The 15,579-nt window shown below is 30.7% G+C and overlaps 1 protein-coding gene and 1 long non-coding RNA gene across 2 annotated transcripts; one reads left to right on the top strand and one right to left on the bottom strand.

Moving 5' to 3' along the window:
* Nucleotides 1–5,413: 5,413 nt before the first annotated feature.
* LOC140978459 (uncharacterized) lies at nucleotides 5,414–12,398 on the top strand. Its single transcript, XM_073443532.1, has 12 exons — nucleotides 5,414–5,848; nucleotides 6,253–6,347; nucleotides 6,789–6,846; nucleotides 8,176–8,297; nucleotides 8,352–8,427; nucleotides 8,732–8,808; nucleotides 9,376–9,458; nucleotides 9,561–9,612; nucleotides 10,455–10,523; nucleotides 11,207–11,293; nucleotides 11,394–11,455; nucleotides 12,062–12,398. The coding sequence occupies exons 1-12, from the start codon at nucleotides 5,731–5,733 to the stop codon at nucleotides 12,234–12,236; spliced, it is 1,074 nt and encodes a 357-aa protein (XP_073299633.1). The 5' UTR covers nucleotides 5,414–5,730; the 3' UTR covers nucleotides 12,237–12,398.
* Nucleotides 8,175–8,725, bottom strand: LOC140978460 (uncharacterized). Its single transcript, XR_012175570.1, has 2 exons — nucleotides 8,382–8,725; nucleotides 8,175–8,324 (listed from the first exon to the last, which is right to left on the bottom strand). It is a non-coding gene; the product is annotated as an uncharacterized lncRNA (long non-coding RNA).
* Nucleotides 12,399–15,579: the final 3,181 nt, after the last annotated feature.

The following is a 15,579-nucleotide window of genomic DNA, read 5'->3' as shown; positions in this document are numbered from 1 at the left end:
TTTTTAATATAATATAAATTATATATTAAATAAATAAATTTTGAACCTTTCGAGTACTTATTTTCGAGCAATAGTTCGAATAGTTCGTGAACATGCTCGAATCTTTCAAGCCGAACTCGAACTCGAGTTTTAATTCGAACTGAATTTGAGCAAATTTCTAAAAAAAAAAGAATTCGAACATGTTCGAACTTTTTCGATCCAAACTCGAGCTTAAATTATTTTGTTCAATAGTTCACAAACCTCCCGAGGTCCTTAATATTTTATCGATATAATATAATTACATATTAAATAAATAAATTTCAAACATTTCGAGTACTTATTTTCGAGCAATAATTCGAATAGTTAGTAAACATATTCGAACCTTTCGAGTCATATATACTCGAATTCGAGCTTGATTTCGAATTAAATTCGAGCTTTCGAATTTTTGTCATATTCGACTCGATTCTGTTCATTTATTCTCATAATATAAAAATGGTTTTTGTCATACTTGAAAAGTTCTCATAAAAAAAATTATAAAAGAAAATATTTATCATTATTGATGTTTTCACTTACCACACAAAACCTTTGGAAACAAATAGGAAATAAATGTTCAATTACATGTGGAGTCTTTTAATTTTATTTTAAATTCAATTTTGAATTTGAATTTGATGACTCTTGAAAAAATAAACAATATTTAAGTGTCTATATTGGTTATATCATTTCATTTAATTACGGTTATATATTTGAATTTTGTGTTACTTTAATATATTTAGTTATCACTACTATCATATTAAATAAAGTATAAATTTTTTATATTATATCACATTTTTCAACTTTTCAAAAGAGTGTTGTCGTTAATTTTGATATATTGATTGTCTTTAAATTACTATTATTATTGATATATATGTTAATGTGTGGGCTCGTACCACTGATTAACATTTAATTACTAAACAATCATGAATAATTAGTGTAAATAGCGAAAACGAGTTAAAAGTTTTCATTTTGACCTACAGAAATTTCGACAAGACCTCTCCGTAAATATTTCATCCCAAAATTTTAAAAAACACGACATCAATGTATGTTCGAAAATATAGTCAAGTTCATAATCTACAAAACCAAAATCCTATTGTCCCACTGGTCAGGACTAGACACAACACACCACACCACAAATCAAATCCAAACCGACGTAGAAACTTCACAATACAGCTACACATGACATATTCTCGGAAAAATATATCAAACAGTATAATAAATATTATATATGAGAAATCTGACACAAACCAATGCAACTCGTCAGATACCACTCGCTGACGCACCACCAGATGCGTCAAATCTCCGTGGATAACCTGTTATGACAACAAACAACGACAACATAAAAAGAAAACTTGGGTCAGACCTCAGTACGACAAATCAATAAAATTACAATGTATATAAACGACAGGTAATAATACCACGAAAATGCAATGTTGTGCGATGCATAAATGGTTAAATTAGAATAATGAATATCGGATGGAGTCCAAACAAATTGCATCAACAACAATGACCACCCGTGACATAAATGAAACATCAAATTGTCGCTCGTCCATGCACGTACCGTCAGGAATGCGGCTTGCAAGGCTGTTAGTCCCTAGTTGTCATCCAGGAATGTGTTTATTCCTATCACACTCGTCCATCTAATGGCTTGATATATCTCAACAAAATCAACATAAATCATTGTCAAAGGAGTCATGACTCAATATGCTATGACAACACAGAAAATTTATGAATGCATCAGATAAACATTCAATGCACATAAAAAAAGCATCCACTATATATTCTTACATGCCTATATAATTTATCAACTGATAACATGCGATTCAACATATAATACTACATAAATCAACAAGTAACAGATAAAAGTCATATGTATGATCATCACATGGCTTTGTCAGACATCGTGAAAACAATATATCTTTACCTAACTCAAATAATTTACTAAATACCACAATTTATACGAATCTTTTGAAGCTCCCTGAAAACTGGGTCATGTGACAAATAATTTAATTTTTATCAACTTGTCATTCATTTTATTAAATTTATTCAATCAACTTATTTAAGTCATTTTATTTCCCAATACTCACAATTGACATTAATCATTAGGCTCAAATGTTAGATTTAACATACTATCCACAATTTCTTTAATCTATTCAAGATCAAATCATCAAAGTGGTGCCTGATTTCAATGTGACGCTACTGCTTAAAGAGTGTATGTCCAATGCTAATACTACTAATATATACAATTACAATCAAATTTTTCAATGCATACTAATTAATGTTTAGACAAGTGATTCTTCAATACATGCTAATTAAATCACTAATAAAGACTCGGGCCCTCCCAAAAATAAAGTAGTTTCGTTCTTATGTGCTGTTTCTCACCGAAATAACACCAAATTTATTAAATGTTTACTTCATCTAAAAAAATATATTATGATTCGCAATGGACATGCAAATTCCTACTGTAATAAAATATCGAGCTAATTAGACCAAATTCTAGTTTGAATTAATTATTAAAAGTTTGTGTTTTGATATAGAAACATGTCGGGTGTTTTGAATTCCATTACAATTCTTCCTAAAATATTGTTAATCTATGAACCAGGTGGTGTGCACACGCCACAATTTTTATTTTTAAATATTATCAATTCTTAAGCTGTGAATTGATCGATGGATTTGATTCGAGAGAAATAGTTAACGGATGTATTTCAAATGACACTCACGTTCATTGTATTTGAAATCCACCACAATGATTCAAATCGCATAATTAGACGTTGAATGTATTTGAAATTCACTTAAAACTTGACCATCTAAGCAAATCAATAAATTTAAAATCAATGGATTTGAAACCAATCAACTCAAAGAAGATTAATAAACATCGATAGTTTAATTTATTTATATTTATATATAATTAATAATTTGGATCAATATCCGTAATACAAAGTTATACTTGGTTTTGGTTTGAATTTATTTATGCATGTGCCATATTGTCATCGTCAACTTTACAATCAATTTCATGTTACTATCTCTTCTTAATTAATTGTCAACTTCCTCAGATAGCAACTATAATTAGATATCGTATATAGCTAGCTAGCTAGCTAGCTCTTTGTATAAATCTCTTTTCTTTTTGAAATAGATCATTTATATAAAAAAAAAAAAAAAGGAAGCGAATAATAAACTTTAACACTTTGAAGGGATGGAATGCAAGTGATTTACAACGATAAATAGCAACCTCGACGACCGAATTGCATCAAAGAAAAAAAAATCAAGTTTTGTTATGAAGACGACAATATAAAAATCATCGAGTTCTTGAGGAAGAAGAAGACGACCATAGTGTTGCTGGTGTCGGGGCAACTGCTTTTTATTGTTCTCACTTCAACTTGATTTTCTTCTTTTGAGTTTGTCAGACGAGGTGATTTCTTGTGAATTAAATAACAGACCCTAAATTTATATAATTTTTTTGTAAAAGAAAAGTATGATTGATGCATGCTTTAAAATTTTTTTTCCATGCCTGTTTCCAGCGAGTTTTTTCCCCTTATGTTTTTCCAGGCTAACAATATTCAAAATTTGCGACTATGCCATTTTGTTAAACAAACTTTCTTTTATGTTTTGTTTGTTGGTGGGTCAAAATTCAAAGCGAAATGGAATAAGCATATGCAGCTTGATTACCACAAAACAATGTAATCTTTATGATGAGAATCAAGTAATCACCTAAAGTATTTTTGGCTTTTGGGCAAGTCTGGTGGTGGAATCCCCCGGAACACTATAAAATCAGATATTTTTCCCGTTATCGAGTATCTGAGTTTGTCGAGTTTTGAGTCAAAGTTTCAAATTCGAATATCACAAAACCTTTTGTTCTCACGTAAGTTTACTTAATGTACATGGTTTGCAAGTTTTTTGTATATATTCGAGATTTATATAATGTATATTAGAAAGATATTGACTATGAGTCTTTATTTTATCATCAAATTCTTTAATCTAATTATTTTCTAACAAAAAGCATAGTTTGTTATCATCAAATGAAGACCTAAATTATCGTATAATTGTTGTGTTCCGAATAAGGTGCAGCATCAATTCTCACGCAATTCCCAATGAGTAATCTTCTTTATTATTATTCCCACTCATGTGAGAATAGTCTAACACATCTATCCGCTTTTTTAGGTTATATATTATGAAAATATTTTAAAATATCTCTTATTTATATTTATAATAAAAAATAATATTTTTAATTATTTTTTATATAAGGAGTAATATTTTTTAATTGGTAAACCGAATAGAATAATTATTTCAAAAAATTGATCAATGAGACCGTATCACAATAATTTTTATGCTAAAAACATATACACTTGTTTCTTTGAAAGTGAATTTAGATTAAATAGTTCAAAATGTTGGTCAATCTCGAACACAAAGTTGATCGTTTTTGAAAAGTAATTTTCCCGTCATATTGAAAAGCACTATAATTCATTTATGTTTTTCCCCACAACATTATTTTTTTGTTTTAAAATTCAAAATTAAGGTTGCATTGACTCGTACTGATATTTGAAATTCAATATCAAGTGAATTTTATCAAACAAACAAATAGATTTATTGACGTTAATTTGAGATTTTCAACTTCAAGTACATCTATCTAAATACAACTTAAATTTTTTCTTTTTCCATATTTATCACATAATCAACTACATTTGACCAATATTTTCGTCATTTCCAATACCATAATCTAAAAAAAACCTTTTGTGAGATGGATTCATGAGTCAATTTTATAAGACGGATCTCCTATTTGGAACACTCATGAAAAAATATTACTTTTTATGTCAAAAATATTGCTTATTATTATACATATGAGCAGAGCTGACACGGATCCGTAAGAGTGTCTCACAAGAGCTCTATTAATAATCTAATTACTATATTATTTTATTTTTAAAATGATTTCAGCCAACAATATCTGAATCATTTATTATGTAAAATAATCATATTTTCCTTAAATAACTTAAATTAATCAACATATTAATGATAACAATAAACTAACAAATACATATTATATGATATAGTCTCACTTATCTATATCCGTGAGACATATCAACTCAGTCTATACTTGAAGAGAAAACAATAATTTTGACATAAAAAACAATATTCGTTAATGAGTCTGATCGAGTAAAATAGTTGTCCCACAAAATTGATTAATAAGACATTCTCATATGAGTTTATTTTAAACTAATTTACATTATATTTATATTTTAATGTTTTTTTTAATTTTCTTAAAATATATTTATTTCGACGAATATATATAAAGCATTGTTGACCAATCCAACTTGATAAACTTTTTGATTTGATAAACGGAACCCGCAACAAAATCGAACTAAAAGCCCCCGATAGAGTGGTGAATATATATATATATATATATATCAACTCGATGAAACAGAATTGTGATTGTCAAGAGTCACTGGGCAGCTGGGAATTTGTCACAGCCGTTCCTGGGGACTCACTATTTCATAATCACGTCGACTTCAATACATAAAATCCGTGTTGTGAACACCATTTATTTTAATTCATGAGTGAATGAATAAATTTTTCAAGGATCAATATAGGATTTGGTCCCTTTTATATCTGAATTTCCTTTTCTTTTTGAAAGGGAACCCTTTGAGCTTCTGTTGCGTTTGATCTAGTTTTTACCCCCCTAAATTTTGTGAGTAATCATTGTGTTCCAACGTAAACTGGGTAATTATGGTGAATTGGAAGAATGTTTGGACGAAGAATACATTGTTGGGTCTTACCTTGGGACAATTTCTCTCTCTTCTCGTCACTTCTACTGGATTTGCATCTTCTGAACTCGCCAAAAAAGGTTTTTGTTTTCTTTTTGTTAGTTTCAAATTCACGATCAAGACATTGATTTCCTTTTCTTAAAAAAGGTATGTTTTTTATTTTTATGGGCTTGAGTTGAGTCTGCAGTTAATTGTTATCTAGTAGAAACAATATTTCTGTCTCTTCTGTATACCTATGGTCATTGTTAGAATAACCGTTTCGTTCTGTACGCTTCCTGGGGAAAGCAGTCACTTTCCTGCGAACGAGAAAATATTATGTAAATATGTTATTTTAATTTTTTAAAATAGAAGACCAGGTTATGGCTTGACCTACAGCCATTCCAGCAACTCTGGTTAAACATAGGGGCTCTGGAACAAGGGTCTTTGTATTTACGGCATATTTATTCAATGTAACATGAAACATTTGTTTGGTCTCCGAATGCAGGTATTAATGCACCAACCTCGCAGTCTTTCTTGAATTATGTACTCTTGGCATTGATATACGGTGGCACTATGCTCTACAGAAGGCAACCTCTCAAGGTAAGCTTGTAGCTTTCACTTTGAATGTTATTGTTGAGTTCTCACTACGAAATTCAGATGGTCCGGAACAAACAGCTTAACTTCGACTGCGTATCAAAACTTGAGTTGCTTATGCGTTACACACCATTTTCTAGATGACAAAAACAAAGCCTGAGTCTTTATGCATTGAATATTATCTTTCTCATGTTTTGTTGCTTGCTTATACACTACACAGCATTTTTCTAGATGATAAAAACAAAGCTCGAGTCTTTATGCATTGAATATCATCTTTCTCATATATGGTATTGTTTTGTTGCTTCGTTGAGTATATCGTGTGCGAGATGCTTGATTTTAGCAGCCTTGATTGTCTTCTCCTGCATAATTTTTGGATATTGTAAGTGATTTAAGGGATGAGTTTTTGCCATTATAAACATTCCCTAAGCGTTTTCTCTCTGTAAGCAGGCCAAATGGTATTACTACCTTGCGCTTGGATTGGTTGATGTGGAAGCTAATTTTCTTGGTAAGTTTATATTAACTATGTGCCTAATGAATCCTATAAACTTTACATTAGACCATCAATGATGACGGATAGTGAATTTATAGTGCTTCATGTTAACGCCTTATCATCCCGCTAGCTGAGGATCCAAAGTGTGTTCAAGTAACTACCTGGAACCATTCGTCCAATTTTATGATTAGCCATGGATCTTTAAAATTTTCTGACTGGTTAAAAATGCACATAAGAAGCTTGTATAGAGTAAAATATATTTTAAAAAGTAGTATATCTTTAGTACAAATTATTTTACAATTTGTCGTCTTATCACTTCGTATGCATGCATGATAAATTATATTTTTTACTAATTTATTATTTTATTTGAATAATGATAAAATAAAGTTATAATAATCTCTATGATATTGATTTATATCCTGATCATTATTGTACGATAATAATAGATAATATATAATTTGAATATCAAACATTCCACTTTAGTTTGCTTTTTCTCAATATATAGTATGTGAATATTTTCGACATCTGTTTTATATTTTCAGAAAAATTCTACTGGTTATGAATTGTCAGTAGTTACCACTATAAGCTATGTTGGGTTTATTGTGTGAACCCAGCAAGTGATATGCTTTTTTTTGTGATTCTTTGATTAATCTGTAACATCGTCTGACTGTAGCAATTTTTTTTATATATTTTATGATTCATTTTGTTTATTCATAATGTAAGCTTAAAGCATGATTTTGTTTTTAATGTTCTCTGATTAATCTATAACATCCTGTAGTTTTTTTTTAAAATATGTGTTGTGATTTTATTTTTGGTTATTTTATTGTAAATTTTAGTTTTATTTTTTTAATGCCCACAAGACCATAAGTTTTCATGTATGCCTTATCTTATTGGTTTTGTTTGAGGGAGTTGTTAGCTATTCCGAGAATGTCTACCAACTTATAAATAGTGATTAATGTCTACCAACTTATAAATAGTGATTGCAGGATTGTATGTTGTAAACTTTTTTTAGCTACAAAATCCTCATAAAACATGATAGTAGGAGGAAGTGTGTCTTCATCACATTATACATCACAAAGTTTCAAAAGCTTTAATTTATCACAAGAATCATTATACATTGGACTGGACCAGATCAGATCAGATGAGGCATACATTTTACATTGTATACTGCAACTCGTAATATTTACCATCAAGTGTATGCTTTAATCTCATTTTCTGGAAACAGTTGTTTGAAGAGAAATAATGCAAAGCAGAATATAATAATATAAACATAAAAGAAACTGACATTTTTTATGTGTCTGATTGTGTGAGATTACAGAAGCTAATATCTTTTTGGCATAACAGTGGTGAAGGCATACCAGTACACATCAATTACGAGTGTCATGCTCCTGGATTGTTGGACAATACCATGCGTGCTGTTTCTTACCTGGTTCTTTTTGAAGACCAAGTACAAATTTAAAAAGTTTGTTGGTGTAGTCATTTGTGTTGCTGGCCTTGNGACCAAGTACAAATTTAAAAAGTTTGTTGGTGTAGTCATTTGTGTTGCTGGCCTTGTTATTGTTGTCTTCTCAGACGTTCATTCTGCAGACAGAGCTAGTAAGAAATTTTTTCAGCGTGCACCAGTTAACAGTTACCATTTATCGGTTATTTTTATTTAATCAAACTCCTTTGGAGCTGTACTTGAACAATTTTACTCTTTCCTTCTCGTCAACCAAGCCACTCTAAAGGTACCAAATTCATTTGGTTTTATTAATGCGAAGACAGTGGAACTCCGTAATCTAGTAAACACTGCTTGAATGACACTCTTTTCTCTCTTTTCTTTCATGTTCTTTTGATCATTTTCAGTTTCTGATGCAATAATTTTTTGAACCATAATTTATGATCATTATCATCGTTATAGGTGGTAGCAATCCAATAAAAGGTGATCTGCTTGTGATTGCCGGGGCCACACTTTACGGTGTTAGCAACGTCAGCGAGGTAGGTCGCTTTTGAATATTGCTGCTTAGAATTTTTAAATTTGAACTTCATGTTTGGAATGTGAATCTCCGTTGTTGGAAAATTTTGCCTGCATCACATGATGTATAATTCAGATTTCTTTTTCTGTTTATTAGACACAACGTTATTTGCTGCTTCTAATTCCAGTTTCTTTAAATTACTCAATTACTCACACAGCCTCTAGCTTCTGTATTTACTTTCTCCACCACGTGTGATTTTGTTGTGTTTCACTTGCTCAGTCTTATCCTTAATTTGTTCCTTGGACTTTTCATTTCTTCTTTTTCCTTTGTTTTTCTTTCTTTTTTCACAATTTCTTTTGCTATTGATCACCCCCAGCCTTTCCTCCCCTTTCAACATTTTCGAACTACCTGCCAATAGTCTTAAATTTCTAGACTTTAGTTCGACGAAAATCATTATTGCCGCCCATTAGTGATTTTTGTGGCTTGACGCCTTCTAGTTAAAAAAGATGGCTTCAGATCAATCTTTTTTGATATTCTTGTACTTTGAGATTTGAAGATTAATGAATCCTTGTGGTTTTGGTCTATGCAGGAGTTTTTCGTTAAAAGTGCTGATAGGGTTGAACTTATGGCCTTTTTAGGAACCTTTGGTGCCATTATCAGTGCTATACAGATGTATCCTTTTCTGTATGCTTTGAAGTTATTTTTCATATTATGGGTTGTCATGATGAACACAATTTTAGCTCATGATATTGTTATCTTTAACTAAGTGTACAGAAGCATACTTGAACGGAATGAACTCAAATCCATTCACTGGTCAGCTGGGGCGGTATGTCTCTTGTTCTCTTTCTCACTTACTCACTTTCTCTCACCCGCCAATTTACTTTATCTTCCTCCTTGCCATATTTCTTGTTTGTGTAAAAAATATACAAATGAGGATGTAGGTTCCCTACTTAATTATTTTTTATTATGGTCTTTTGGTACGTCGGACATTTACAGTCCATATTAGCATTGTTATAAGCTTATGACCACTGATTTTATTGGGGAGGTACCCCCATCGAGGGAAAAAATGTTAGTTTTTATGTGTATTTTTTAAAATTTATCTAGTTCGCCCCTTCCTCCAATTCCATTAAGTTGCCCTGTGTAGCCCAGCGATGAGAATTTCTTTGTAACTCCTTGCCTGGGTTGTTCCCAATTTCATATATTCCAGTGTAATCTTGGTTTGAAGCATGCACATATGCCTTTCAACACTAAAATACGAGGGTCAGGATTTTGTACATTTCTTCTGAGGCATAATATATGTCATCCAAGTTATTATGTTGCATGTATTTGTGTCCATAGTTTATTAGTGTATTTCAATATTCTTGGTGTATGTGCGAGGATATATCAAAACTACATTCTTTGTGAATTTTTTGTGGTGGTAAAAGCTATTTTCACGCTCACTAAACTGGACAATAAATATTTTAAATCCATGCAGCTGTAATACTTTCTACATTTTCTCGAAGCTGATTGCTTAAAATCCCATGTACTGTATTATAAGTACAGTCTCATGCTTGTGGAATTTTCAAAGTGCTTTTCTGGATCTCAAGTAACACTATGTTATTGATTTATTACAAAGTGCACTGGACTGGTTTGATCTTGATTTGACATCCTTGCTAATTTTTGTCACAGACTGTTCCTTTTGTTGGATTTTCTTTGGCCATGTTTCTGTTTTACTCTGGAGTCCCCATCTTGCTGAAGGTATCCTATTAATTCTTGAGCCTAATCCACATTGATTTAATGTTTTTAAAATTATTATTATGACTAAATTGTGCTTTATATTGGTGTTCGGCATTGTGTTCGGCATTTTAGTCTCAAAGAGTCTCCAATAGAAATTCTTTTTGAACATGTCATAGATGAAGTTGTATCTGTCACATGAAGTAGAAACTGTCTTAAAACCCATAATTGATGTTGAATCTTAAAATGCAAAAAGGCGTCATGATAGTGGAGATTTTTTTGATTCTCGGATAACTACTTTTATAGACATGTGTTAACAACCTTTGTTTAGCATATCTCATTCTTGGAAGTAATCTGCTTCCTTTCTCTACCACTTGCCATAAATTTTTCCTGCAAAAATGGCAGATGATGGTATAGGAGAATATCATAAAGTAGAAGAAATAATTTGCGATTCACCTTTTATATTTATACATACAAATAAACCCTTACTCCCAAGCATTTGTGAGAGTCATTATAAAAAAAGAAGAGGTTAAATTGCATTGGAGTATCTATGTTGGGATAAAAGGCTAAGTAACAAAAAGTTCTTAATTTCTGTATATAGAGAAGTCATTGGTATTCAGGATGCTTCATTTTTTACTCACTTTTACGAGATATTAAATTTCTGGCTCGGTGGATGAATCCCTTTTTTCTTCCAACTTCTCATGCAGATCAGTGGAGCTACGATGCTAAATCTATCTTTGCTCACCTCAGATATGTGGGCGGTTTTGATACGAATGTTTGCATACAAGGAAAAGGTCCGGAAAAACAACAAATGCAAATGAAAATAATATTTAAGTTAATTTTTTTTCCTTTTCTGTTTATGTTCCGAGTATGAAATATTTCAATATTCTCCAGGTGGATTGGATGTACTATGTAGCCTTTGCTGCTGTTGCTGTTGGGCTCGTCGTTTATTCGTGGTATGCAAATTTTTAGTTTTTTTATGTTCCCTGCACATTTCTTTAATTATTAGATAGCTGAAGTTAAAAGCATAGAAGTATTTTCACTTTGACTGGAGGCTTCACTCTTGGTGTAGGTCGTGTGCTTTTAAGCTCTAAGAAACAGCCCAAGAGTTGTACTCTGTCCATGTCGGATTTTATGTAGACTGTAATGGAGTTTGTAGATTCATCCACGAATTACTCTAGTAATATCAGTTAATCATTTTAATCAAGTTGGGGGTATATTGTGTAGTTGTCAGCCCGTTGTATAGATTCTTGCTTACACAGGCTCGTGGTCCCAGGGTATGACGCTAAGAACTGTGGGATTGCTTTAATAAAGCTTTTGCATCAATGAAATTTTTTTACTAATGTAGCATTTACGAATAAAATTAAAAATTTTGACTTGGTGCTAAACTGCAACAATTTCCATTGCCCTCATTGTGTTGGGAACTTCATAAATTTCCGAAAGAAGCATCTTCTGGATGCCAAACTCATGGTGATGCTATAGACTTCTCCGAGTCTTTTGTAACTTTGTTAATACATCAATATGTTAATGATTTCATTGTTTCATGAAATAATCAAATGCAGGGGTGATAAAACAGATCAAAACAGCGCAGAGGTTGCCGACGAGGAGGTTGAGCATAGCAAACGTTTTGATGAGGAAGCCGGTTTTCGTCACCAAGATCACATAGACATAGTGGGAACCTCGAAGTCTGGAGGTTCTAGTAAACATGGCGCTGCTTCTTCAAGTGGCACCGTGTAAAAGGAAACAGAATCGAAGAGATTTTGACAATGTTAAAAAGAATTGGAAAGAGCAAGATTCTTGTGTCCGCTCCTCCCAGATCCGGAAACATCATCCATCAATCGAGCTTCGAGGACGTTATGATTGGAAATTCGTTAATAATCATTTTGGATTTGATTTAAATAGGATCTACGATTGCAGACTGAACATCATCCATCAATCGAGCTTCGAGGACGTTATGATTGTATCCATCCAAATTATCCCCGTTAATTAAAGTCGTCGCATTATACAGTCGGCAATCGTAGAATACTCGAAAGAACAAAAGGACGTTGACTCTTGGCATTGTTATCGGAAAGTTACGTGAACTGTCAATATAGTTATGATCTGTCATATCGCCTTAGGAGAAATCTCGATTTAAAATATCATAGCTGGAAATTAAGATGAAGCTGCTAGACCAAAAATAAAAATGATATATCTCAGTACTGGCATAATCTATATATATTACTCTTCATTCCAGTCTGCTCATACCATTATTTACTTTATTTAAATAACAACAGACCGAATGATTATCTAAAACATATTTTAGGTTATTTGAAGTTTCTTTCAATCTAAAATAAGATCGTTGACTCTCGGCATTGTTATCGGAAAGTCGCGTCCCAATTCGGGAACAAATCATACATGTCCATGTGACTTCATCCACCTTCCCCAATATTTTATCTTCCAACAGCTCGAGAATATATATGTTTTCTTTTTCTTTTTCTTTTTCTTTTTTAATTCCGAAAAATATGCATCTGTTATATGTATGATATAATATTTGCTTAAAAAAAATATCATCTTGGAAAATTGGTCGTGCGTTCTGTACATCTCTTTCTCTATGGATCAATCAGCAAGTCTCTCCATCTATGCATAGAACTGAACGGTTATTACATAATATCAGATCCTATTTTTGGCATAAAATAGAGAGTTTCATTACTGGTTAGTCACGGAAGAGTGTTTCTCTCCCTTATTCGAATACCATTAGATCATGTAGATATATCATTATATGTTTATAGAAGTTGACATATATGTTGATGATCCAAGAACTCATAAACGGATAAATACTCCAGATGTAGCATAAAATACTGTATATGTACAAAATAAAGTTTAGTTTAAATAAAAAGATTTTCTCATTATATTGTACGAAGGATTAAAAGACCTAAATTTTTAACCACTGAATTTGAGATGTAATTTTATATTTGGGATTTTATTTATAGAGGAAAATTATTGTTTACTGTTAAAGATGAATATATTTGTCATTAATTAGAAGTAGAAATTTTTATTTTATAAGATATAGAAGAAATACGCATATTATTCATATATGTGTGAATATTTCTCTCACAGCCGAATGATTTTTATTTCTTGAAGAATGATTCCAACCAAGTTCCATATTATTATAAATAAATAGAAATATATATATAATTGTGTTACCGTTAATTTCTGATTGTGCATGTTCTTTGAAATTTGATTAATGCAACTCCACGGATGCTCATAATTGAGAACACCTGGATTTAACGAAGACTAAATACCCACTAAACTATAGTATTAATAAATTTATACCTCAAATAATCCCAAATTAATACTTTGATTATTTTTGTTTAAGTGGTTTGTTTATTTTATAAAACAATGAATTATTTATCTTCATATATACGTTGAATTCACATATTATCCGAATATAGCTAGAGTCGGATTTAATAATATTGTAGCATCAAACACTTGTCATTTTATAAAAAAAAATATAGATTGTGGTAATTGCGTAACTCAAATATTTTAAACTTTGCAAATAAACAAAACGTTACATTTCAATCGTTTATCAATTCGGGGATATTTTTGCATATATAATCCAGATTATGATTAAATTTTTATGTGAATTTATTTTAATTTAATGATAATATTCGATATGGTTTTCTACCATATAATATGGTGACGGTCGTAATTTAACATTGATTTGGACATTTCCCCTTTACATGTATTTAGGTCTTACGCCAGAAACATGCAATCGATTTGTTTAATCTTTTGATTCTCAATTTTTAAGATAATATGTAAATGATAAATTTTAATAAGTAATTCTTTTTCAGGACTCATCTTCACTCAAAATTAATATTACATGCATGAGAGTTTGTTCTCTTTTCAGATAATTAATAAAATGATCTTTTTTTTAAAAAAAAAAACTCTTATTTAAAATAAAATTTCGAATTCGACTATGTGAAAACAAGTGATGAAGAGTACAACATGCCTTAAAAAAATTCAGGGGTATATATAATAATAATAATAATAATAATAATAATAATAATAATAATACTAATTAAATATATGAATTCTTCAAAGGAAGTCATACACGTACATACAATCAGTGCGTTAATCATGCCATTAATTGGATTTCCAGAGCAATTGAGCTTGTACTAATCAATCATTCAACAATCATGTATTCACAAATTAATTAATTAAATTAAATTAAATCAATAAAATGATTATGCTATTCACATTCATTGAATTCAATCTTCAAGGAATCAATATTCTCATTTATTCAACGATTTATTTGCAAAGCACTGTCTACGTTTGGAGTAATATTCAAATTCTAAATATTAAAATTTTTTGAAGACTTTAATAATTTTTTTCAGTAAATTAAATTTTTTCACATAATTTTGAATTTTTAATAATAAATGTGGGTCTTTTTTTGGTAGAACCCATAAACCACATAAATAATTTATATGCATTAAAATTTTAATCGTTCAATGGGAAATTAAAATGTCTCAATCAGTTCGTTATAACCACCAAAAAGATTATTTTTTGTAAAAAAAAAAAAACTCAACGAGATTATATAAATGATGAATTCAGTACAAGTGTGCAACACTAGCTAATTTAAATAAATAAATGACTTAATTTGTCTTGATTTTGTAGACTGAGTGTACGCCTTCCTCAGTTGTTGTATCTCTATTTTCTATCATCTACTGCCAGACGTAACTATCAAGATTATATACACTTTGAAGAAAAAACAAAAAATTGAAATAACATAGGTTCGTTGACTCACACGTAACTGAAATTTGTGAGAGTTATAATTTGGAAATATATAAATTTTACCTACTTTTTTTATTATACTTATTCATATTTTTTAGTTGAGACGTATTTCAATCGACATACACAAAATACACTTATATAAAACGATCTCATAAGTCAATTGTGTAAGAAGAATATTTAAATCCGATCCGTGAAAAATTTTATTTTTGAGTGAATTTACGAATCAGATCTATCTATTTTACAAATATAGATATGTAAGACCAAAATATTATGTTTATCCCTTAAGAGCCTATGACTCGATCAATATATA

This window comes from Primulina huaijiensis, chromosome 6, assembly GCF_012295235.1.
Source record: "Primulina huaijiensis isolate GDHJ02 chromosome 6, ASM1229523v2, whole genome shotgun sequence".
Taxonomy (NCBI): domain Eukaryota; kingdom Viridiplantae; phylum Streptophyta; class Magnoliopsida; order Lamiales; family Gesneriaceae; genus Primulina; species Primulina huaijiensis.
Note: the sequence above shows the minus strand (reverse complement) of the source record. Positions and strands in the feature narration are given on the sequence as shown.